This window comes from Barbatula barbatula (genome assembly GCF_947034865.1).
Source record: "Barbatula barbatula genome assembly, chromosome: 16".
Classification (NCBI taxonomy): Eukaryota; Metazoa; Chordata; class Actinopteri; order Cypriniformes; family Nemacheilidae; genus Barbatula; species Barbatula barbatula.
Window position 1 is genome coordinate 112817 of NC_136779.1, and position 27157 is coordinate 139973.

General features: G+C 43.5%; 1 protein-coding gene across 1 annotated transcript in view; it reads left to right on the forward strand.

Moving 5' to 3' along the window:
- Positions 1 to 25658, forward strand: part of ryr2a (ryanodine receptor 2a (cardiac)) — a 74149-nt gene extending 48491 nt beyond the window's left edge. The window contains 39 exon segments of the mRNA XM_079476795.1: positions 47 to 128; positions 755 to 885; positions 959 to 1279; positions 1491 to 1731; positions 1821 to 1908; positions 2008 to 2100; positions 3340 to 3510; positions 3598 to 3657; positions 3741 to 3900; positions 3903 to 4071; positions 4153 to 4249; positions 4462 to 4568; positions 5694 to 5745; positions 6904 to 6954; positions 7534 to 7797; positions 7874 to 7950; positions 8044 to 8117; positions 11248 to 11328; positions 12650 to 12738; positions 12816 to 12944; positions 13023 to 13127; positions 13237 to 13318; positions 13389 to 14695; positions 14774 to 14847; positions 14919 to 15072; positions 15158 to 15244; positions 16251 to 16475; positions 16595 to 16725; positions 17570 to 17612; positions 17699 to 17832; positions 19163 to 19223; positions 19301 to 19447; positions 19560 to 19694; positions 21189 to 21345; positions 21490 to 21554; positions 22815 to 22915; positions 24215 to 24266; positions 24420 to 24952; positions 25009 to 25658. Coding sequence (XP_079332921.1) covers positions 47 to 128; positions 755 to 885; positions 959 to 1279; positions 1491 to 1731; positions 1821 to 1908; positions 2008 to 2100; positions 3340 to 3510; positions 3598 to 3657; positions 3741 to 3900; positions 3903 to 4071; positions 4153 to 4249; positions 4462 to 4568; positions 5694 to 5745; positions 6904 to 6954; positions 7534 to 7797; positions 7874 to 7950; positions 8044 to 8117; positions 11248 to 11328; positions 12650 to 12738; positions 12816 to 12944; positions 13023 to 13127; positions 13237 to 13318; positions 13389 to 14695; positions 14774 to 14847; positions 14919 to 15072; positions 15158 to 15244; positions 16251 to 16475; positions 16595 to 16725; positions 17570 to 17612; positions 17699 to 17832; positions 19163 to 19223; positions 19301 to 19447; positions 19560 to 19694; positions 21189 to 21345; positions 21490 to 21554; positions 22815 to 22915; positions 24215 to 24266; positions 24420 to 24515 — 5693 coding nt within the window. The 3' untranslated portion in view covers positions 24516 to 24952; positions 25009 to 25658.
- The last annotated feature ends 1499 nt before the right edge of the window (positions 25659 to 27157 follow it).

Genomic DNA, 27157 nt, shown 5'->3' on the forward strand with positions numbered 1-27157 from the left:
TGTCACATGTTATAATAACATCATGTGTGTTTCTCTGCCGTTGTAGTGGATGATGTCCAGGTGTCCTGCTATCGCGTATTAAACAGTTTGTACTCGCTCGGAACCAGTAAAAGTATTTATGTTGAGAGGTAAATCACAGATTCTATATAATGTTGCTTAAACTCAAAGGGCCCTATCGGACACCCGGTGCAAGGCACAGCGCAAGAGTTTTTGCTAGTTTCAGCCCGACGCAGTTCTCATTTTCCCCTCCTGCGCCGTGTTGTTTAAATAGCAAATGCATGTGCATTACACACAGAGGGGCGCGCAGAAGCACACAATAATGACAAATATTTATACAAATGAATTACAATGTTAAAGATTATTTTTGTGGACATAAACATACGAATCCGGCTTGTCCTGTAGATGGTCTGCTTGCGCGCTTTAACCTCTTGAGCAGACGCGTTGTCTGCTCTTACCAATTCCACCGTGTAAATAGTGAATCCGCCAACTGGCCCTTAAAGGGAATGGAAGAGGACACTCTTGGTGTATTGCAAGTTACGCCCAGAGAACACCCATCACTCATTAAGAGAATCAGGACAACTCGTTTAGACCATGTGCCTGGGTGCGCCAACCTTTTTCTCGCTAGCAAAAGTGGATTCGGACACGCCGTGAGTGCACCTGCGCCGTGCGCTTTATACCATGCACTTAGAAGAAATAGGGCCCTATTTTCAGGATCTGTGTGTGGATGCTGTTATAGTTGTGTTGTTGTGTGTAGACACCGGCCGGCTCTGGGTGAATGTCTGGCTGCGTTCTCGGGTGCATTTCCCGTGGCTTTCCTGGAACCTGGTCTGAACCGACACAACACATACTCCATCTACAACAGTAAAGGATCCAGAGAACGAGCAGGTACATCACGTCTACACCTCAATCTCACCACAGAAAAACACGAATGAAGTATCTCTCTCTCTCTCTCTGTCAGCTCTTGGTCTTCCATCGCAGGTGGAGGACGCGTGTGCTCAGGTGCCGTCTCTGGAGCGAGCGCTGCAGGAGATCATGGAGCTGGCGGCGTCGGGCATGCGCTACACGCAGATGCCTCATGTGATGGAGGTTCTTCTGCCCATGCTCTGCAGTTACATGTCTCACTGGTGGGAGAGCGGACCCGAGAACAATCCAGAACCATCTGACAGCTGCTGCACGTCTCTCACCTCTGAACACATGAACACACTGCTGGGAAACATCCTGAAGATCATCTACAACAACCTGGGCATCGATGAGGGAGCCTGGATGAAGAGACTCGCTGGTAAACAGAGGAGACCATGTTCTCGCTCAGATTATATTTGATGTTCTCGGTTGTGTTGAGTTTCATATCAATAAGTGAGAGTGTAATTTTTGAAACACATGAAGATTCTGGGGTTGTAACATGAATGTAGATTGTAGAGGTGAAATCATTTGGATTTGAGGCGATGTGATGAGAAATAGGGTTATCCTCTTGTCTGTCATGTGCGTCTCAGTGTTTTCTCAGCCCATCATTGGTAAAGCTAAATCCCAGCTGTTGAAGTCTCACTTTCTGCCGCTGATGGAGAAGCTGAAGAAGAAGGCGGCGATGGTCCTTCAGGATGAAGATCACATGAAAGCTGAAGGTCGAGGCGAGATGTCTGAATCTGAGCTGCTCATCCTCGATGAGTTCACCGTCCTCGTGCGAGATCTGTACGCCTTCTACCCGCTGCTTATACGATTCGTGGACTACAACAGGTACGACAGGGCAAAGCTCAGATGAGCTGTCATTGGACGGTTCCTGTGACCCCTCAGAGGTGACAGTGTGTCTGTTGAATTTTTTTTAGAGCCAAATGGCTGAAAGAACCAAATCCAGAGGCAGAAGAATTATTCCGCATGGTGGCTGAAGTCTTTATCTTCTGGGCCAAATCACACGTGAGACACACACACATGGATCGGATGTTTATTGATCAATTTAGATTCAGTGGTCTGTGAATATCTGTGACATCAAACCTTTACATTTGTGTTTCACAGAACTTTAAGAGAGAGGAGCAGAACTTTGTGGTTCAGAATGAAATCAACAACATGTCCTTCCTCATCACAGACACCAAATCCAAAATGTCCAAGGTACATCACACACAAACGCACACAAACACACACATGCACTCAAATCCGGTAAATGTCCAGCGGTGTTTTACTCCGGTTAATGTCCAGCTGGGTTTTACCCCGGTTAATGTCCAGCTGGGTTTTACCCCGGTTAATGTCCAGCGGGGTTTTACCCCGGTTAATGTCCAGCTGGGTTTTACCCCGGTTAATGTCCAGCTGGGTTTTACCCCGGTTAATGTCCAGCTGGGTTTTACCCCGGTTAATGTCCAGCGGGGTTTTACCCCGGTTAATGTCCAGCTGGGTTTTACCCCGGTTAATGTCCAGCGGGGATTTTACCCCGGTAAATGTCCAGCTTGGTTTCACCCCGGTAAATGTCCAGCGGGGTTTCACCCCGGTTAATGTCCAGCGGGGTTTCACCCCGGTTAATGTCCAGCGGGGTTTTACCCCGGTTTATGTCCAGCTGGGTTTTACCCCGGTTAATGTCCAGCGGGGTTTTACCCCGGTTAATGTCCAGCTGGGTTTTACCCCGGTTAATGTCCAGCTGGGTTTTACCCCGGTTAATGTCCAGCGGGGTTTTACCCCGGTTAATGTCCAGCTGGGTTTTACCCCGGTTAATGTCCAGCTGGGTTTTACCCCGGTTAATGTCCAGCGGGGTTTTACCCCGGTAAATGTCCAGCGGGGTTTTACTCCGGTTAATGTCCAGCTGGGTTTTACCCCGGTAAATGTCCAGCGGGGTTTTACTCCGGTTAATGTCCAGCTGGGTTTTACCCCGGTTAATGTCCAGCTGGGTTTTACCCCGGTTAATGTCCAGCTGGGTTTTACCCCGGTTAATGTCCAGCGGGGTTTTACCCCGGTTAATGTCCAGCGGGGTTTTACCCCGGTTAATGTCCGGCGGGGTTTTACCCCGGTTAATGTCCGGCGGGGTTTTACCCCGGTTAATGTCCGGCGGGGTTTTAACCCGGTTAATGTCCGGCGGGGTTTTACCCCGGTTAATGTCCGGCGGGGTTTTACCCCGGTTAATGTCCGGCGGGGTTTTACCCCGGTTAATGTCCGGCGGGGTTTTACCCCGGTTAATGTCCGGCGGGGTTTTACCCCGGTTAATGTCCGGCGGGGTTTTACCCCGGTTAATGTCCAGTGGGGTTTTACCCCGGTTAATGTCCAGTGGGGTTTTACCCCGGTAAATGTCCAGCGGGGTTTTACCCCGGTTAATGTCCAGCAGAGTTTTACCGCGGTAAGGGAAGGTTGTGCACGTGTGTGCAGGGTGCGGTGTCAGACCCGGAGAGGAAGAAAATGAAGAAGCGCGGTGACCGCTACTCACTGCAGACGTCTCTGATCGTGGCGGCTCTGAAGAGATTACTGCCTGTGGGTCTGAACATCTGTGTGCCGGGAGATCAGGAGCTCATCGCGCTCGCCAAGAACCGCTTCACACAGGTCCACATCTCCTTCAAACAAACTTCCATTCAGTCACACCAGAAGAAAGATTCTAGCGCGAGCTGAACGTGTGTTGTGTTTCCACAGAAAGACACTGAAGAAGAAGTGAGAGAGGTCATCAGGAACAACCTCCATCTGCAGGGGAAGGTCAACATCTCTTCCTCTCTTCTTCTTCCACTCAGAAAGGTTTGTGAGACGATGAGAAATGTTGTTTTGATGTTGATTTGTAGTTGGAGGATCCTGCGATCCGCTGGCAGATGGCTCTGTATAAAGACGTGGCGAACCGCAGCGAGGACACATCTGACCCTGAGAAGACAGTGGAGAGAGTTCTGAACATTGCTCATGTGCTCTTTCACCTCGATCAGGTGAGCGTCATCATTTCTCAGCTGTCGGTCGTCATGCATGTGTGTGTGTGTGTGTGAAGTCTGAAGGGTGTTTGTTGGTTCAGGTTGAACATCCACAGAGAAGCAAGAAGGCCGTTTGGCACAAGCTGTTGTCGAAACAGAGAAAGCGAGCCGTGGTGGCGTGTTTCAGGATGGCTCCGCTCTATAATCTGCCCAGGTGAAGAAGCACTTCTGTCTCCAGACTCTCACATGATCTGTCAATCATCTCACCTCATCTTCTCATGGTGTTTTTATACAGACACAGAGCCGTCAATCTGTTCCTTCAGGGTTATGAGAAGTCCTGGATCGAGACGGAGGAACATTATTTTGAAGACAAGTTGATCGAGGATTTGGCTGTCAGTATTTTCCTCTTTTCTACAATCTGATGAGACACGATCTGTCTGTTTATCTTTATTTGTTTATCTTAACTTTTTGTCTTTGGATAAAAGTGTTTGTGAAATGACTAAATGTAAATGTAATCTTTATAACTCATGTTTAGCTGTTGGTTGACGTCACTCTCTTGTAGACACATACAGTGATGCGGGTCAATGGTGTTTGTGTGTTGTAGAAACCTGGTGTTGAAGAACCGTCAGAAGAAGATGAGATGATCAAACGCATTGATCCGCTACATCAGCTCATTCAGCTCTTCAGCAGAACCGCACTGACGGAGAAATGGTGCGTTTCACACACACACGCACGCACGCACGCACGCACACAACACACACAGGACAACACACACAACACACAACACATGCACACAACACACGCACACACAACACACAACACATGCACACACACGCACACACGCACACACACACACACACACACACACGCGCACAAACACACACACACACACGCACACACACACACGCACACACACACGCGCACACACACACACGCACGCACGCACGCACAACTCACACAGGACAACACACACAACACACAACACATGCACACAACACACGCACACACACACAACACACACGCACGCACGCACACACACACGCACACACACACACGCACGCACACAACACACACAGGACAACACACACAACACACAACACATGCACACACACACAACACACAACACACGCACACATGCACACACACACACACACACACACACACACACGCAAACAACACACAACCAATACAATACAACACAACACACACACAACACATGCACACACCAACACACAACACATGTACACACAACACACACAACACATGCACACAACACACAACACATGCTCACAACACACACACACACACACACGCACACACACGCACACACACACACACACACACACGCACGCACGCACACACACACAACACACAACCAATACAATACAACACAACACACAACACATGCACACAACACACACCAACACACACACAACACATGTACACACAACACACACAACACATACACACAACACACACAAAACATGCACCCACACAAACACACACACAACACATGCACACACCAACACACAACACATGTACACACAACACACACAACACATGCACACAACACACAACACATGCTCACAACACACACACACACACACACACACACACGTACGCACACACACACAACACACAACCAATACAATACAACACACACACAACACATGTACACATAACACATGCACACAACCCACACACACACATGTACACACAACACATGCACACAACCCACACACACACATGTACACACAACACATGCACACAACACACACACAACGCTGGTTTTCTCATGTTTCACAGGAGTATCTGACAGATGTTTGTTTGTTGTAGTAAGCTGGAGGAGGATCATCTCTACATGGCATATGCTGATATAATGGCGAAGGTGAGACAGAAATCATACAGGACAGTAAGAGCAGATCTCATAACACTGTAGATGTAAATAACACACATGAAGAACACGGACACCAGTACAATCCTATTTAAATCCTCAAGCTTGGTTTGCAGAGGTTCAAAGTGATTCTAACAAAACGTTATAATTTAAAGGACCAATGTGTAATTTTTTGAAGGGTCTTTTGACGGAAATGAGTTCAGAGGTGTATAAAGACCTCACAATATTAAGTGTTATGTTTTTATCATCTTAGAATGAGATATTTCTATCTACATTCACCGCAGGACCCTTAAGTGGTATTTGTCATGTTTTGTCAGCGTCTGATAGATTTGACTGATCCTTTACAGTCTCCCTGTGGTGAAAATCACGTTATTAATGTTGTTTATATGTCTCTTAACCCATGTGCTAATTCATCATTTAAAACCCTTGCAGACTGTTTCTCCGTAAAACTGCAGTTTACCAAAGACAGGTTAAAAATGCATTTACATTACCAGATTTGAGCGAGTCAATGTCGTTCATTGTATTTGTAGGCTTGCGACATCCAGTGACACGAGCGACAGTGAGTGTTGGCGACAGGAAGTAGGCGTGTCTAACGACTCAACAAAGTTGAGATTTGCTCAGCTTTATGCTTATGATGATTGACATTCAGGAGTTTATGTCATCCGTCTATCTTCTGTTGCTGCAGGGTTTGCATATAAATCTTTCTAGGACAACCAAAGCTATAAACACCTTCCGACCACCGCGTAGCAAGAGACTAGCAACACAGTCACTGGCGGTCGTGACGCTGCTTAAGGATTGATTTCTGGAACACGAGCGCACGCTCCTCACACGTCCAATAAGGCATCTATCTATAGTCAACGGTTCAAGCTCACATGATTGAATGGAGGCGGGGACTCATAAATACTAAATGAAGCAAGGGTGTGGTTACATTCAATATTATCACAGGAACAATTGTACATACTGTATGCTATTTAAATGCTTAAAATTGAGTTTTAAGTGATGCAGTGATTGAATGCAGGGGGACTTAAGTGAATATTATAGTATAAGATCTGTTTTTATTTCAAAATGTAATTGATCTGTTGTATAAATGTAATTGTTGGCTTGTTTGTGAGATTGACACACGAGTGTTGTGTTGTTGCGTTTTATGTTCAGAGCTGTCATGATGGAGAGGAAGATGAAGAGGAGGAGGTGAAGAGTTTTGAGGTACGTCTCTGATGCTCTCATGATGTCACAACAGACCCTGAACAGCACAGATCATTTCTGAAACTAACGCCAGCTGTATTGATGTGTTTATATGACATTGGGCAAATATAACACAAATCTTTTCAAATATGTGACAAACAAGTCTTGAGGAGCACAGGAACATTTTCAGTAATAGCCAAAGATACGGTGAAGCGGTCGAAGTGATATAACAGAAATACAAAATAAACAGAAGAAATTAGGATACGGTAAAAAAACTGGCCCACATCCTATTTATAATTTTGTAATCTGGCCCTCAAAGGAAAGCAGTTGAAGACCCCTGTGTTATGCTAGGGGCTTCATTTAGGCAATTTTTTTTCACCCTCAGATTCCAGATTTTAGTAGTTGTATCTTAGTTGTATAAACATCTCTCACATCAAACCATCACAGTCCAGTCATATGAGAAACTAAAGTAACAGTGAATTTGAGTTGTTTGTGAGATGTCACACAAGATTATAAGAAACTTTATTGGCATAATAAAACTAATGCAACATTGCCAAAGCACAGAAGGATTAAATGTCTCTCTCTCTGTATGACGTGCAGGAGAAAGAGATGGAGAAACAGAAGCTGTTATATCAGCAGGCCAGACTTCATGATCGAGGAGCTGCAGAGATGGTCCTGCAAACCATCAGCGCCAGTAAAGGTCAGAGTTCACCCTGCACTTCATACAATCCTCAGCCCCTCGTCATGTCATGTGACGTCACGTGTGTTTATCTGTGCGGCGCAGGAGAGATGGGGCCGATGGTTGCTTCCACACTCAAACTGGGCATCGCCATCCTCAACGGAGGAAACTCTACCGTACAACAGGTAACGAAACATCAGTTCACAAAACACAAATCAGAAAGATTCCAGCTGGTGAACGTGTTCTGTGTGTCTGTCATAGAAAATGTTGGATTACCTGAAAGACAAGCGTGATGTGGGCTTCTTCCAGAGTTTGGCCGGACTGATGCAGTCGTGCAGGTGCGTCACTTTAGATCTGTCTTTATATGTATATAAATGTCAATATTTTTGAGATGTCTGTTTGTGAAGAGATGTTTGTGACGTGTGTTTCAGTGTTTTGGATCTGAACGCGTTTGAGCGGCAAAATAAAGCTGAAGGTCTCGGGATGGTGACGGAAGAAGGTTCAGGTATGATTGATCATTGTATAGAACGTACTGTGTGTACATTAACTGACTTTCCTGTAAAATACTGTATTGGGGAAATACATCATGACATCACGGTGACATTATTTTTCATTACATGATGATGTCATTTGTGTGTTTATTTAGATATGAATGTTTACTTTATAAATAAATGTGTTTTTGTGTCGGTTGGTTTCCATCTCAAGTCTCTGTGATGTTTTGTCATGATTATTTTGATTTCTTGTGTGTGAAGTGAGATGAATGAATGTGAGACTCCAGAACGAATATATATCACATGATAAGAAACACGCTGTACTCAAACTCATCTTCTGTCTTTGATAACCGATTGTTTCATTCACATCACATCATTTCATTCTTTCATCTGAAATATGAAGCATGAAGCTTTTATTGATTTCTTTTTAGAATTTCTTTTCCAGGTTTACGTTTGCTGTGTTTTAACATGACTTGAAACGGATAATAGTTCAGACAGAAATGAAAATGCTGTCTTCATTTACTCGCTGTCATGTTTCACTGAACTCCTTTGACTTTATTTCTGTCATGAATATGTTCCAGAATATCTAAGCATATTTCCATCTGATGAAAGTGGATTGACTAGTTGAATTACTGAAATAACAGCGACGAGTGAATGAGGATGAGTTTGACTTTTTGGGTGAACTATGAAACCTGTACAAATAGTTTTTCTTTCTCTGTTAACCTTACTCTCTGTTTTCACTTCTTTTGTCATAATTCACTTTTCTAATGGCTTCTACACTTGATTCATTCAGATTTGGGTTCAAACAGCATCATTTCAACTCAAGTCAAACAGTTTCTACAAAACCAGACAAAAGCCGCTGTTTTATCCAAATCAAATTCACAGAGACACGCATCACAACATCACAACGACCAATCAGAGAGTTTTAGTTTCCTCTGTGGTGTTGTAGCTCCGCCCACCGTCTCAAGGTGAATGGTGCTGATTGAATCCAAGTCCGTGTTTCCCATTGGACAGCGACTGACCTTTTGACCTGTATGACCTCTCACCTTTTCTTTCCTTTTTCTTCTTTTTTCGGTTAACGTACCGTCTTCCTCCTTTATCAGTCCTCACTCATGAGCGTGGTAATTATGACTTCTGCAATCATTTTACCGATGCGTACATGTTTGTGTGTGACCCTGAGCCCAACACCTTCCCCCTGTCCCGCCCCCACTACACCTGTGGCCAATCGCATGCTGCCCCTCTTAGACACGAGGCATTGAGATGAACCGATGATTGGCTCAGTTGAATTAATATTTTAAAGATATTAACAGGTTTTTAATTCATTAAAAGCACGATTTTAGAAAACGTGATCATTCTTAACATTGTTATTAAAAAGTAAGAAAAAGAATGAAATACTTTTGATGTGCTTTTGTTATTTTACTATGATACCATACTCTATATTTGATATATATTTTATAACACAGATTTCATATTGCTAAAACCTTTCCTTGTAGACTATTGAACCTCAATATCGTTATCGTTAATAAGGAAAAACATGTAGCCCCTCCCACCTTATGCTGCGCGTCTCTGATTGGTTGATCTGGGCTGTGACGGAGCGGATGGGTGTTTGGTCAGGAGTGTGTGTGTGTGTGTGTGTGCGTGTGTGCGTGTGATGATGATGATGATGGTCTCTCAGCAGCAGTCTCTCTTTACTCCTCCTCTGTGATTGGTCGAGCTGTTCAGTTGGTGTCGTCTCTGCTTTTCTTCTCTGTTTTGTTTTCTGGTCAGGTTATGTCTTTGCTCTCACACGTCGAGTGTTTTTGTGTTTTTCTGCAGATCAGTGTTGTGTTTTTCATCGGGTTTCATCATAATTCACAGTTGAGTTTGATGTTCTGATGCTGGTGGAAATGATGGACCAGAGGAAGTCGAACCAAACCAGCGATATTTGTGATATTAGGATTTATAGGCCGATTGTGTATTCTTATCATAAAATCATAAAATACATCAAAAGTGTATAGCACTTGTATAGTTGTGTATTTTGCATGCTATATTTCAAGTGACCAGTGTGTGTAGATGTTGACTGGCTTCGGTTCTGGTTGATCATTGTACTGATTCACACCTGAAAGTGCGTTTCTTCTCATTCAAGTGTACACTGATGCTTTATTACAATCTGAAGTGTGTTGATCTCCTCATGAGCTCTGTTCCAAAGCCCTGTGCTGTCTCACACGTGACATGCTACTGCATGATGGACAGTACACACATTTATAATCATATTCAACATGAATTAATGAACATGTTTCTGGACAAACATTTGATTTGAATTGGAAATAATTCATATTCTTCACGCTGAATAAAGTACAGAAATCTACTTTGACTATATTTGTAATTCATCTTTGTCCATCGTCTTGCAAGCTGTTGGATTCTGGGATGGCCTTTGTTAAACCAGGTATGTTAGCGAAAATTCAGTCATCATTTCTTCTCTCTCGCGTGGATGTAAACCTGCATGGAACACAACAGAAGATATTTAGAGGAAGTTCTCGGTGGATTTGTGTTCGCACGATGAATTCAAAATGTCTTCTTCTGTGTTCTGAAGAAGAAAAAAACTCGACATGGCAAGGGAGTGAATAAATGAAGCGTCTCTAAAAAGAGAGCTCCTTTGATGCCTTAGAATACTACCTTTGTAGACAGCACACTGGGTTTTTGAACAGAGCTTCTAAGAGTTAAAAGAAGTTAAAAGATCAGTATAAGCACGAGCAGGTTTGTGATTCTGGTGTGTTTAGACGAATACTGTGACATTAGAAGCCATCACACTGTAATCCTCCTCCCATACGGTATGACTGAAACAGCCCTCCGTCTCCAAACGCCTCCAAGATCAAATCACACCTGTCGTATATCTCCGTTTCTCTAGACTCTATACCAAACGTCTGTACGGGACTATTGATCATAGTGTAGCTGTTGATCATCAAATGATTTTCAAATCAGTTATGTTGTGATTGTATTTCTGAGGCTTTGGATATAAACCGCTGCTGATCGTTTACAGTGTCAGTGCGGTATCAGTATGTTCATCTGTGTGTGGCCTTGTGTGTCATCATGAGCGGAGATCTGGAGCTCAGCATGCTCATGATGACGTCACCTCTAACGACTCACTGTGATGATGTCACACAGGTGAAAAGGTCATGCAGGATGATGAATTCACCTGTGACCTCTTCCGCTTCCTGCAGCTGCTCTGTGAGGGACACAACTCAGGTGAGTGTCAGCGGGACGAACATCTGACGTGATTCAGTGTAAATCTAGTGCGGTTCCAATGCAAGCGGAAGCGTTTTACACTCATTTAAACCTGAAATGATTCATTGTGAATCTGATATTGAAGTGAACATGTGTAGAACATCACGCTCGACACAAATGAATCGTGGTTTTGTTACACCAGCCCTGATATTTACAGACAAACTGTGCATATGTATATATATTCATCAATACAACAACAAAAACATGGTTGCTTCACTTTTACTATATTGTTCATTTTTGCAGATGTACATTCTTAAAACAGCTGTGTTTAAAACAACACTTTTTGTGAAGGGAAAATGAAAATTGTGCCGTGAATGATTTTGAATTGAATTCCCACTTCTGATGTCATGATTCCGAGCTGGTTAGGGAAAGACTGGAGTACGCCAGATTCATTCTTGCGTGTGTCTTGGGTAGTTGTTATTGTTATGGTGAAACCGTACATCCCACTGTATAGTTTTACTAGTCAGCTTGCAGACTATTCTGGAATGATGGTGAAATACCTGCTATTTTCCCAGTCTATAAGACATGAAGTAGGCTTCAAATGGTTATTCATATATGTCAATATGAACTACAAGGCAAAAATGAATAAATAATATCTGTCACGGCATGAAATCCTTCTCCCATCCGCCATGTTTTGATTGTGTAAGGCCCGCCCATCTCGGGAACTCGGGTATCAAAATTAGTTCCCAACTTCCCAGTTGGAAATGTGACATCAGAGGGCGTTCATGAGCAATTTTTCCCTCGGAAACTCATTTTTTTGATCATTCCGAAATGCATTCATCTTCACGACGCAAATTAAGAGTTAACACATTCATTTGAGTAGTGTTGGGTGTAACTAGTAATGTAATTGAATTACTTTCCCTTGAAAAAGTGTAATTTCACTACAGTTACTTCTGATGTAATTCAACTAAATACTGTGTGATATATTCAATAGTGGAAACGACATTAAATAATGAGTCTAACTTTAATGTGTCCTTCTCACATTCATATACTTTGGTCAGTTAATAAGAATAATTTATGCAGTTACTAAGTTTTTATTTGAATGAATCCTTGAATCAGTTCAAATCAAGGTTGATGGAGGATATAGAAAGTAATGAAATATGTTTTGGAGAGAGTCACTTGTACAGTAATGTAATTACACTATAGAAAAGGTCTATAGTGATTCAGTGCTTTTTCAGAGGAACACTGATTTCAAGAGTGTAGTGGGCAGTGTTGTCTTACACTATCTAGTAAACTTCATATTGCTGTTGTATTGAGTTTTTGTGATCTGTCTTTACATCAGATTTTCAGAACTACCTGCGCACGCAGACAGGTAACAACACAACAGTCAACATCATCATCTCTACGGTGGATTATCTCCTGAGAGTACAGGTGAGAGGTTTCTTCATCAGGACCGCGTGAAGATCACCATCTGATGACACTCGTCTACCGTGTGTGTGTGTTTTCAGGAGTCCATCAGTGATTTCTACTGGTTTTACTCTGGGAAAGACGTCATCGATGAACAAGGCCAGAGGAATTTCTCTAAAGCCATCAATGTAGCCAAACAGGTGTTTAACACTCTGACGGAGTATATTCAGGTAAATGCTCTGCGGCCGTGTGTGTGTGTGTATGTGTGAGAGAGAGGATGCGTAACATGTGATGATGTGTTTCCTCAGGGTCCCTGCACGGGGAATCAACAGAGTCTGGCTCACAGTCGTCTATGGGACGCTGTCGTTGGATTTCTACACGTTTTCGCACACATGCAGATGAAGTTGTCACAGGTACATCCACAATCCAAACACATCCATTCACACATGGAGAAATCAAAGATGTAGTTCTCCGAAGCGCCTGAACCGGATGATGAGTGAACGTGTCGTTTTCATTCTGAAGGACTCAAGTCAAATCGAGCTGTTGAAGGAGCTGATGGATCTTCAGAAGGATATGGTCGTCATGCTCTTGTCCATGTTGGAAGGTGAGATTGTTCGATTATGAGAAATGCATCGGCGTTCTTCACTGGAATAATAATTCGTCTGTGTGTTCAGGAAATGTTGTGAACGGAACCATTGGAAAGCAGATGGTGGACATGTTAGTGGAGTCGTCCAACAACGTGGAGATGATCCTGAAGTTCTTTGACATGTTCCTCAAACTGAAAGATTTGACGTCTTCAGACGCCTTCAAAGAGTACGACCCTGACGGCAAAGGAGTCATCTCCAAGAGAGATTTTCACAAAGCCATGGAGAGCCACAAACATTACACCCAATCTGAGACCGGGTTCCTCCTGTCGTGTGCCGAAACGGACGAAAATGAACTCTTAGATTATGAAGAGTTCGTTGAGCGCTTCCACGAACCAGCCAAAGACATCGGCTTCAACGTGGCCGTTCTTCTCACCAACCTCTCCGAACACATGCCGCATGACTCTCGACTCCAGACGTTCCTGGAGCTGGCCGAGAGCGTGCTGAATTATTTCCAGCCGTATCTGGGCCGGATCGAGATCATGGGCAGCGCCAAGCGCATCGAGCGCGTGTATTTTGAGATCAGCGAGTCCAGCCGCACACAGTGGGAGAAGCCGCAGGTCAAGGAGTCCAAACGTCAGTTCATCTTCGATGTGGTCAACGAGGGAGGCGAGAAAGAGAAAATGGAGCTCTTCGTGAACTTCTGCGAGGACACCATCTTTGAGATGCAGCTGGCCGCTCGGATGTCGGACGCAGGCGAACGCTCGGCCAGCAAAGAGGACAGCGAGAGAGAGAAACCGGAGGAGGAGAGTCCTGAGATGGGTTTCTTCTCGATCGCCACCATGAGGACGGCTCTCTTCGCTCTGCGATACAACGTTGTGATGCTGATGAAGGTTCTGTCCATGAAGAGCATCAAGAAACAGGTGAAGAAAGCCAAGAAGATGACTGTGAAGGACATGGTGACTGCACTGGCGTCTTTCTACTGGAGTGTCCTGCTGGGCCTCCTGCACTTCACCTTCAGCGTCGCTCGAGGATTCTTCCGCATCGTGTATAACAGCTTTCTGGGAGGCAGTCTGGTGGAGGGCGCTAAGGCCATGAAGGTGTCCGAGCTCCTGGCCAACATGCCCGATCCCACGCAAGACGAAGTGAGAGGAGAGACGGAGGAGGGTGAGAAGAAACCTGCAGACAGAACCTCGCCTGAAGAAGACCTGGCTGATCTGACGGTGCCGGCGGACGAGACGGATCTCCTGTCGGATATATTTGGTTTGGATCTGAAGAGAGAAGGCGGACAGTATAAACTCATGCCTCACAATCCGAACGCCAGCCTCACCGATCTGCTCAACGCACCCGTTCAACCTCCGGCCACACCGTCACCTGAAGTCCGCCGGAGACACCAGGTACAACAAACGCCAAACCGTATGTGACTGTTCAGCTGTGTAATTTTGATCCAAATCATCTTTCTTTCTGTTGCTCAGGCGAAGAGCTCCTCGTCTTCAGCGGAGAACAACGAGATCACGGAAGACAACAAATCTGCGCCCGAGAAAGCCGAGTAAGTGGCCAGAAATGATCCTCCTGTTCTAATGGCGTTCTATCTGTGACGTTTCTAACTGCTTCTCACAGAGGTGAAAACGTAGAGAAGACCCAGAAGATTAAGAAGAAGGAGGATGAGGAGGTGAAGCGTAAAGTACGTCTTCATTACAGCAGATCGGATGAGCCGGATCTTCAGGAGTCTGCGTTCTGGAAGAAGATCATCGCTTATCAACGCAAACTTCTGGTCTGAACTCCTCCGCACGTCATCTCATTATAAACACACAGTCCTGAATATACGATGAATCAGCTGTCTGTTTTCTCTCCTGTAGAATTATTTTGCACGGAATTTCTACAACATGAGAATGTTGGCTCTGTTCGTGGCGTTTGCCATCAACTTCATTCTGCTGTTTTACAAGGTAATTCACACAAGAAACCATCATGTCGTTGTGTTTTAGCTCATCTCACGCTACACACTTGAACGAGACTTGAAATCCTGACAGTTGATTTTTCATCAAGCATCACTTCAGGACATCTACAAATTGAGATTTGTTTAGTAATATTGTATTATGTTGTCCAAGTAAACATTATTCCATTTAAATTAGTCAATTGTTAATATATAATATTATAAATATATACAGCACTCATTTTTATTGCAAAGCAGAGTGTTACCTCAGTATTAACACTAGAACTGCCATGGGGCAATGTTTTTATAATGTACATAACACATATTTTCTATAAAATATCCAAGTCTCAATGGCATTGGCTTTTACTAGAATTCAGTTTTTTTACAATCCCCTGTTGTTAAACATTGTTTTGCTAAAACCACATTAGGAAGCAGGGCATTTATACCTGTAAGCGCCGCCGGGTCAAATTTACCTTTATGTTTTATCAATACTCCATGTTTTGTTCTCTTGTCCGACTCATAAATGATACAACTAAACAAACTAATCATTATTCAGGTGAAACTATGCGCTTGAATTTGTCATTGGATCGATTAGTGTAGCGCTAAGAAAAGAGATTTTCTTACTTTAGCTTTAAACATAAAACAACAGCACAAAAACATACTTGATGACTAAAAATGATCATGTCATGTCTCTTGACATTACTTTGATATGACTGTCACATAAAACAGTGACATCATTTTGTTTTATTACATTTTCTTCCCTTTTTAAATTTTTATTCATTTATTTAGTGTTTCCTTTGTTTATTCTTTATTATTAATTCTTGGGGTGACTGGGGTAATGTGTGGGAATATTGTTTCTTTTTTGTATAAAAGTGCTTTACCAGTATTTGTGTGTTGAACTGAATCATCAGCCGTGATGCTCATGATGGGCTTTTAGAGTCGAGTCTGATCCTGTTTGTTTCTCATCTCCTGGTGATGGTGATGATGGATAAAGAGGCTGTTTGTATGATTGTGTGAAGGTGTCGACGTCTTCAGCGGTCTCCGAGGGGAAGGACGTGTTGTTCAGCGGTACATCAAAGACCAGCGTTCAGTGGGATCCTCTGGCATCATCCAGCAGTCGACCCGTCACTGTTCACTTTGTTCTGGAGGAGAGCAGCGGATACATGGAGCCCACCCTCAGGATTCTGGCCATTCTACACACCGTCATCTCTTTCTTCTGTATCATCGGCTACTATTGTTTAAAGGTGTGACATATTGTTTTCAGAAGGTTCTTCACAATGTTATTCGCTCGCTCACAGTTTGTGGAATAATGAAAGGGACGGCAGGTTTGTGATTTATAGTGTCTGTTGTGTTTGTCCGGCAGGTTCCTCTGGTGATATTTAAGCGTGAGAAGGAAGTGGCCAGAAAGCTGGAGTTTGATGGTCTGTATATCACCGAACAGCCGTCAGAAGATGATATTAAAGGTCAATGGGACAGACTGGTCATTAACACTCAGTGAGTGACACTGTTTTTTATTACCACATAAATCTCATTATAAGTGAATGAAAAATCATATACATAGTATTCTACAGTTTTACATTATAGTCAACAGTGCTCAGTGGTTAGAGCTGGCGCTAGCAACACCAAGGTCATTGGTTCCATCCCAGGGAACGGCACATAGTCAGAAATGAATGTATAGTACAATGCAATGTAAGTTGCTTAATCTGCCAAATGCATTAATGTAAATATTAGCAACACCAGAGATTTTAAACACATACTTAAACACAAACATTGCTGTATGTGTTTAAAATCTCTGGTATTGCTAATATTTACATTAATGCATTTGGCAGATGCTTGTATCCAAAGCGAGCGTATAATAATGTATCCACTAGCATATAATAATGCTTTCCATTTGAGTCAAGTGTATTATTCTAATCCCATCGGGTTCCATAAAGCGAAACTTGAATTTCATCTGGTCCAGAATGAATGCATATTGTGAGGTGAAGTTTTGATTCCTCCAGTATAGAACATAATGTTTTATGTTCAAAGCTAAACCCAGACGGTTAAATAAGAACACAGGGTTTGAAACAGCAGACACAGGATAATGGAAAGAAAGTGTTGTTCTTTTGGTGATGCATCATGGGAAAAAAATCTGTGTGTTCTGACATTTAAGCAAAATCTTTGTAGTAATGATAAATTACAAATAATAAAATACAAATTAATTTTAATTGCTGGATATTATTTGCACACAGTCAACGATCTTGAACTGGAGTTCATTGGTTATATAGTGCATCTCATGATTTTGAGTTTCTGTGAAAACGTTCCAATGCTAAAGATGAATGATCTCTGTCTCTCTCAGGTCCTTCCCAAACAATTACTGGGACAAATTTGTGAAGAGGAAGGTAAGTGAGATCATATAAACACACACTGAGTGTAGAGTTATGATTTATGGGAGATAAATCCTTGTGTCGTCTGAATGTGTGTTTAGGTGATGGATAAGTACGGAGAGTTTTATGGTCACGATCGGATCAGTGAGCTGCTCGGGATGGATAAAGCCGCTTTGGACTTCAGTGACGCTCACAAGAAGAAGAAACCAAAGAGAGACGGATCACTAGCAGCAGTGTGAGTGTCTCTCAGTGTCCTGTAGGGGGCAGTCGTGTCTCCTCTAAACTTTTCCATTGAAAGGCCCCCTTTGTGTTGAGTGCATCGCTTTGCAGCCCCCCAAATAAAAACATATAATCTTAAAGGAGCAATGTGGTGTTTTTAGGAGGATCTACTGATAGAAATGCAATATAATATACAAAACCATGTCTTCAGAGGTGTATACAGACCTTACGTAATAAACTGTTGTGTTTGTATTACCTCAGAATAAGCTATTTCTATCTACACAGAGCGTTCCTACATGCTTTAGATCCGCCGCCACGTTTTGTAAAGTAGCCCGAGATGGACAAACAACTCTATAAATCGCGTTTCGTCTCCCTCTGCGGTACGTAGTCCAGTTGTCCCTGACTTTTCAAATGGGGGAAAAACTTCGACTTACTTACTCCTAACTGCTATCCCGCTGCCAGATCAGACGCCTTTAATACTTATACTGTTAGCTGTGCCCTTAAACATGCTATGCAATGCTTCGCTTTATCATAGCATAGACCACGCAAATAATAACGCAAATGAATCAAACTGCTCCGTCACACGGCTAATATTACAAAAACAACATATCTTGGTTCCAACAAACAGAAAAACCAATGCTACTCACTTACTGATCGAATCAAAGCAACCTCTTTACATTTTTAGACGATCTTTCTCTCCCACACATCACATTTGAAAAGTAAATCAAATAAATATAGCGGAAAACTTAATGGCGGACGTCCGTTTTTAATGTAAGTGCCAATAAATGAATTTCTGGTGACTAAATTATGTTTTTATGTAAATTGTTGTTAATACGTCACAGGTCAAAGAGCATACGGGTCACATGACCATAAAACATTGCAGATAAAGTATTTCCCAAATGTATTCATTCTTCTCCCACTCATACTATATAGAACAAGCTGATTTAACGGCCGATAGTTACGTCTCTATTCAAATTCAGTACGTACTGTCACAGTATGCCATTTCAGACACAGCCGCTGTCTCAGCCGACGATATCTTTTTGTACTGTGGTCGCCACCGTCGTGTTTGAACAGAGAGATCGGATGCAATTTGCAAACTCACCACTAGTGGCCGCTTTAAATTCCAACCTAGACCTTTACACTTCCAATTTTAACTCAACCCAAAACACATTCAGTTATACAATGCTGGAACATCAATATTCATGCTCGCTGGTCTTATTTTGCTGATGTTTGAAATGCCCCCCTGGATCCATCTTGTGGCCCCCAGTTTGAGAACCACAGCTCTATAACATGTGAAGTGATTGACACATGATGCTGGATCATCTGAAGCTGTTTTCTCTTTTCAGACTGAACTCCATCGATGTGAAGTATCAGATTTGGAAGTTAGGAGTGGTCTTCACAGATAATGTAAATAATTCCTCTTTATATCCGTCTGTTTGTCTCGAGTGATTCCTGTCAGATATTCACAGGTTTGTGTTTTTCAGTCTTTTCTGTATCTGGCCTGGTACATGAGCATGTCTATTCTGGGACACTACAACAATTTCTTCTTCGCTGCTCATCTGTTGGACATCGCCATGGGCTTTAAGACCCTGAGGACCATCCTGTCATCTGTCACACACAACGGCAAACAGGTAACATCTCAACCTGACCTCATTTACATACATCATTAGATTGACTCATTATTGTTATTTTTACACAAACTCATAAAGAACACAACACACACCTCCTTGTGTGCGTGTGTAGTTGGTCTTGACCGTAGGTCTGCTGGCGGTTGTGGTTTATCTCTACACTGTGGTGGCTTTCAACTTCTTTCGAAAGTTCTACAACAAGAGTGAAGATGGAGAATCTCCAGACATGAAGTGTGATGACATGCTGACGGTGAGAAAGCAGAAATATAATTCTGTGGCATCAGTGGCAGTGGTTCAGTATCGTGTTGTATATATCAAAAACATGTTTGTGATTTCAGCTGTAAAGACTTTATTACTGTAGTTCAGCCAATCAGCCTCCATTGATCTTTGACCTTGACCCTGTGATATTTAAATATGATGTGCTGCTGTGCTCTGTTAATTGGTGTCATGAGATGAGAACATCGCTGCTCTGATGGTTTATTAGTTGTTGTCAAGCACAAACGACCGGACGATCATTAGAAGCGCTCGACTAGAACAACACTGTCATTAACTCCACAACAATAAACACATCAACACAGAGATGATTCACTCAAATAATAAAGTACAACTGAACATATAAACACTCTCGGTGAACACAACACTTGTCATATATCTTCTGTATTTTAAAGTCCCAGTGAAATGACGAATCCTTTTTTTCATGAAATAAATGTATTTTTTGTAATGACAATCCATCCTAAATGATGTATGTTAGAGGGTGTGGGCGGAGCATCCGTTAACTCCTCCCCTTCAACTGTTGGTCTGTTAGTGAGTTCCACTTCAAAATACAACTGCTGTTTTTCGCAGGCAATGACGGAAGCCACGCCCACTATTTCTTGCATTCGTAATTCCATTTCATTTGGAAATGAGTAAAAATACGGAAGTAAAACGGTCTCAGTGGTTCACGGGGAGTTTAAGTCACTTTCATCAAATCAAATACTGAGTTATGTGTGTGTGTGAGTGTGTGTGAGTGTGTCAGCGTGTGTGTGTGTGTGTGTGTGTGTGTGTCAGTGTGTGCGTGTGTGTGTGTGTGTCAGTGTGTGCGTGTGTGTGTCACTGTGTGCGTGTGTGTGTCAGTGTGTGCGTGTGTGTGTGTGTGTGTGTGTGTGTGTCAGTGTGTGTGAGTGTGTCAGCGTGTGTGTGTGTGTGTGTGTGTGTGTGTGTGTCAGTGTGTGCGTGTGTGTGTGTGTGTCAGTGTGTGCGTGTGTGTGTCACTGTGTGCGTGTGTGTGTCAGTGTGTGCGTGTGTGTGTGTGTGTGTCAGTGTGTGTGAGTGTGTCAGCGTGTGTGTGTGTGTGTGTGTGTGTGTGTGTGTGTGTGCGTGTGTGTGTGTGTCAGTGTGTGCGTGTGTGTGTCACTGTGTGCGTGTGTGTGTCACTGTGTGCGTGTGTGTGTCACTGTGTGCGTGTGTGTGTCAGTGTGTGCGTGTGTGTGTGTGTCAGTGTGTGTGTGTGCGCTTTAATCCGCTCGGAAGCAGCCATCCGTTGAATTCCATTTCTAGATCTTTTCTTTTGCCTTTATCTTTCTCTCAGTTTCTCCCGCTGTCTGTCTCTCCTAATAAGGGAAGACAGTTTGATGACATAGGACGTTTTTGGTCATGAGCAGCAGACAGATGGATTTTTGTGTTTGTATCATAATAATATTTAGATTCTGTTCAATCAAAAAGAAGTACACCAAAAAAGAACCACTTCTCAAATGTGTGTGTGCAGTGTTATATGTTCCACATGTATGTTGGCGTTCGGGCTGGCGGTGGGATCGGTGATCAGATCGAGGATCCGGCCGGGGACGAATACGAGATCTATCGCATCATCTTTGACATCACCTTCTTCTTCTTCGTCATAGTCATCCTCCTGGCCATCATACAAGGTGTGTGTGTGATAATAATGATGATGTGATGTGTTGTGTTTGTGATTTTCGTGTGAAGTATCGTGTGAGTGTGTGAATACTTTCTGTATGTTTGTGACTTTCTGAAGTATCTCATGTTTGTGTTTGTCTGTTTGTGTGTTTCAGGTCTTATTATTGATGCATTTGGTGAGTTAAGAGACCAACAAGAGCAGGTGAAAGAAGACATGGAGGTGAGACCACTCTAAGTCAATTATCATTACATCACACCTGCACTAGGGTGGGCTAAGGGGGCTGAAGCCCCGAATGTTTTCAGTAAAGCCCCGAATGTTTTATTACCATGCTGTGTACGAATCACTTAGGGGCAGTTTACATTATCCCAAATTGTACCAGAGAATGTGCAAATCCAGAGAAATTACTATTTAAAATAAAGGCCCGTCTCTTGTCTCCATTGTGTTTATCAGTAACTTAATTTCCGAGTTTCCGGTTGTAGAAACTACGGCAACAAGCAAATGCAGAAGTGCTTAGACAGCATCTGTTGTTCTGTTATTATGGATCATGATTAGTCTTTGGCGAGTAAAGGAAACACAAACAGCGTAAACAACGACTGTATGACTGTTTTAAACATGTAAAACTGTGTAGCATTACGCTACAAATCAATCAATTGACAAAGACCAATATCATTGGCGGGCTAACGTAGCTTTACATTCCACGTTTTTGGCAAGCTAGTTTATTTAGATCAAATAAAATTCATCCATTACCTCGTCTGTGAACATGATGGGTGATCTTCATTCGCCTCTGGATGGGCCACTTACCTTAGAACCGCCCCTGGTGTTGCGGTATGGACTTTATGTATTCATACATGTTCTGCGTCATTCATGTAAAAATGAGGTGAATTCTGTCTCCAGTCGTCTGGAGGGCGCGGGCCTGAGCCTTAGCCTGAAGAGGGGTTTCTGGAGACAGTTTGATTTATTTTACAAAGAAGCTCAGAGTTGAGAATAAGAGAGAAATATATTTGTGTGTATTTGCTGTTTGCTATATGAACAAATAAATGATCAAATATATGAGACTTGATTGACATGGAGTCAAAAGTGATTTGATTCTGGGGTCTTCAGTCATTTAACTTGAAACCTTCCATTCAGATCATGAATGTGATATTTTTAGTAGAGCAGTGTTGTGTCTATGAAACTAATATTATAATAGTAAATCACTTTTTTCTCTTTGTTATACGTTACACTATTCAACAGTATTCTGAATTCACTGAATTTCATGACAGTATATTTAATATTTGCTTTTCATTGTTTTGGTTTACATTTACATGTAGTCATTTAGCAGACGCTTTTATCCAAAGAGTTCAATTTGGTTCTATTTGATTTAAAACATCCAATTTAACTCTTTAAGTTTCAATGTTTTATTTATGCTAAAAAGTATTTTGTTGTCTTAATATTTGTTAAGATTCAGTCATTATTATGTTATTATCTCTCTCCTCACAGACTAAATGTTTCATCTGTGGAATTGGAAATGATTATTTTGACACAGTTCCACACGGCTTTGAAACGCACACGCTACAGGAACACAACCTGGCAAACTATCTGTGAGTCCTGCACGAGCACACCTGAGATCTCACAGCGCTACACGCGACCACACCTGAGATCTCACAGTGAGATCTCACAGCGCTACACGCGAGCACACCTGAGATCTCACAGCGCTACACGCGAGCACACCTGAGATCTCACAGCGCTACACGCGAGCACACCTGAGATCTCACAGCGCTACACGCGAGCACACCTGAGATCTCACAGCGCCACACGCGAGCACACCTGAGATCTCACAGCGCTACACGCGAGCACAACTGAGATCACACGGCGCTACACGCGAGCACACCTGAGATCACACAGAGCACACCTGAGATCTCACAGCGCTACACGCGAGCACACCTGAGATCTCACGGCGCTACACGCGAGCACACCTGAGATCACACAGCGCTACACGCGAGCACACCTGAGATCTCACAGCGCCACACGCGAGCACACCTGAGATCTCACAGCGCTACACGCGAGCACAACTGAGATCACACGGCGCTACACGCGAGCACACCTGAGATCACACAGAGCACACCTGAGATCTCACGGCGCTACACGCGAGCACACCTGAGATCACACAGCGCTACACGCGAGCACACCTGAGATCACACAGCGCTACACGCGAGCACACCTGAGATCTCACGGCGCTACACGCGAGCACACCTGAGATCTCACAGCGCTACACGCGAGCACACCTGAGATCTCACAGCGCTACACGCGAGCACACCTGAGATCTCACAGCGCTACACGCGAGCACACCTGAGATCACACGGCGCTACACGCGAGCACACCTGAGATCACACGGCGCTACACGCGAGCACACCTGAGATCACACAGAGCACACCTGAGATCTCACAGCGCTACACGCGAGCACACCTGAGATCTCACAGCGCTACACGCGAGCACACCTGAGATCTCACAGCGCTACACGCGAGCACAACTGAGATCACACGGCGCTACACGCGAGCACACCTGAGATCACACAGAGCACACCTGAGATCTCACAGCGCTACACGCGAGCACACCTGAGATCTCACGGCGCTACACGCGAGCACACCTGAGATCACACAGCGCTACACGCGAGCACACCTGAGATCACACAGCGCTACACGCGAGCACACCTGAGATCACACAGCGCTACACGCGAGCACACCTGAGATCTCACAGCGCTACACGCGAGCACACCTGAGATCTCACGGCGCTACACGCGAGCAATATTTATGTTCTTTATATATAACCAAATTTGTGTAAATACCATTGATTCACTTCAAGCAGTGTTTCCGTGTAACTCTATGTCTGTTTCTTTCCAGATTTTTCTTTATGTATCTCATCAACAAAGATGAAACAGAGCACACAGGCCAGGTAAAACTCTCTCTCTCTCTGTGTGTATGAGGATGTGTTATGTATCTCTCTCACTCTCTCTCTCTCTGTGTGTATGAGGATGTGTTATGTATCTCTCTCTCTCTTTGTGATGTTCAGTTCTACTGTTGACGTCAGATTCATGTTTGTGTTTAGGAGTCATACGTTTGGAAAATGTACCAGGAACGCTGCTGGGAATTCTTTCCTGCTGGCGACTGTTTCCGGAAACAATACGAGGACCAGCTGAATTAAAACACACACACAAACACACACACACACACACACACTGTTGAGGACGACTGTGTTTGTTTCACAGCGTTTCTCTGTCAGCTGCAGTGAACCTGCCGTTGAGCAGTGACGTGAACGGGACAATTCAATGCTTCTTCATTTAATTTCTTTAAAATTCAAAGACTTTATGAAGAGGAGGGGAACTGATGAAGGACACAGATGATGATGATGATGATGGCCTGTCTGTGGGGCCAAATGCTGAATGTTTCTTGTGATGGGGATTCAGTGCCTTACCATGAGAAAGAGGAGCTATGCAAGACGATAAAGACACGCTGGATGAGAGTGAGAGAGAGAGAGAGAGAGAGCTTGTACCCCTCAGGACTAAAGTTGGCTACATACAGTATTCTCCTCTACTGTTCTCTTTATTTCTTTGTTTCGGATTCTTTTGGTAATGCACCCGAGTAACAGTCGAGTTTATATTCAAGCTCTAACGGATTCTTTTGGTAATGCACCCGAGTAACAGTCGAGTTTATATTCAAGCTCTAAGAAAAATATTCTCGGAAAACGTTTCATTGCATGTTTATTATGCAAGTTTAAAGAAAACATTTGAAAACGTACGCAAGCTGATCTATATCACACCTGCAGTTTTATAGGTTCAAGAACATTTAAGATAACGCTGTACTATTCAAGTATACCGTGGGCTTTTCCTCTGTCATTAGCCAAGAACGGGACGGTCCACCAGCACGGACACAAAACCTCTCCACCGTAGATTTAGTTTGACGCAGAAGCAATATTCATTCAGAGAGTCCAGATGCTTTCTTTCACTGCAGAACGTCACGATGAGGACTGACGACGGCCGTACCGTCACATTTCCATCCTCCTGGAAACCACAGCACTTTCTTTCATAGCCATGACAAAGACAAGATGCTTTTCTTATTTCTTCTACAAACAATGTGAAGTCATTGCAATAACAACAAATGGGCTAAAAAAACCAGCCGTAACTATGTGAGAGAAATTTTACTCATGTAAAGAATTTTGATAACAAAAGAAAACCTCATAGGAGAACAATCTGTGTACCGTGTGAAGTTGTGAGCATATAACTGTGTGTGATCTATAAAGGGAACTCAAAGACATGCATGATTTTGAAAAATAAAAGGATTATTTATTCATGCTTGTTGGTGTTTTCACGGCGATAGAAATCGTGGCTCACAACAGTTTTTCATTTGTAACGAAAGATTTCTATTTTGAGACTGAATGGGTTAACATCACTTTATTTTGCTAGATTGACACACTTCTTCACAGGGATGTCAACGTAGACCCAAAGAACCATTCAGTTAGAGGTAAAACAAGCATTTCTCTCTTGGCGTTTTATCAACTAAAGGAACCTTTTTCCTTCTTGTGATAGATTCTTTTGATCTGAAGGGTTCTTGGTGAAACTATACTGCATTTATGCATTTGGTAGATGCTTATATCCAAAGTGACTTAGATTGCATGATACTATACATGTGTATGTGCAATCCCTGGAATCAAACCCATGACCTTGGCATTGCTAGCGCTCATGAACCACCGGGCCACGGGAAAGCCTGTGTGCTCAAAACAAGAAACAATCGAGCGAGAACAATGAATCAAAGTTAAAGAAACATTCCAGAATATTGCCATTGATCTTGAAATGTTCGAAATTCTGAGCTAAACATTGAAATTCTGTGAAGCTCTTTGAAAATTTCATCTGAACTCAAATGTCAGACGCGACCAACAGCTTCACAAAAACCCTTTGAGAAGAAAAACATTTCAAGATGTGGAAAGATTTCTGTCCGCCTGAAACGTGTTGTGACAAAATCTGAGTGTGTTTTTGTGTTAATGAAACATTTATTCTGTTTGAGGATTTATTTCTCTCACAGTAAATGATCAGCGTCTCATAGAAGCCAAATGATGTTTGACGTGAGGGAATGTGTTTCTGTTCAGCTTTAAAGAACACACACACACACACACACACACACACACACACACACACACACACACACACACACACACACACACACACACACACACACACACACACACACACACACACACACACACACACACACACACACACACACACACACACACACACACACACACACACACACACACACACACACACACACACACACACACACACACACACACACACACACACACACACACACACACACACACACACACACACACACACACACACACACACACACACACACACACACACACACACACACACACACACACACACACACACACACACACACACACACACACACACACACACACACACACACACACACCACACACCACACACCACACACCACACACCACACACCACACACCACACACCACACACCACACACCACACACCACACACCACACACCACACACGCACACACCACACACGCACACACCACACACGCACACACCACACACGCACACACCACACACGCACACACCACACACGCACACACCACACACGCACACACCACACACGCACACACCACACACGCACACACCACACACGCACACACCACACACGCACACACCACACACGCACACACCACACACGCACACACCACACACGCACACACCACACACGCACACACCACACACGCACACACCACACACGCACACACCACACA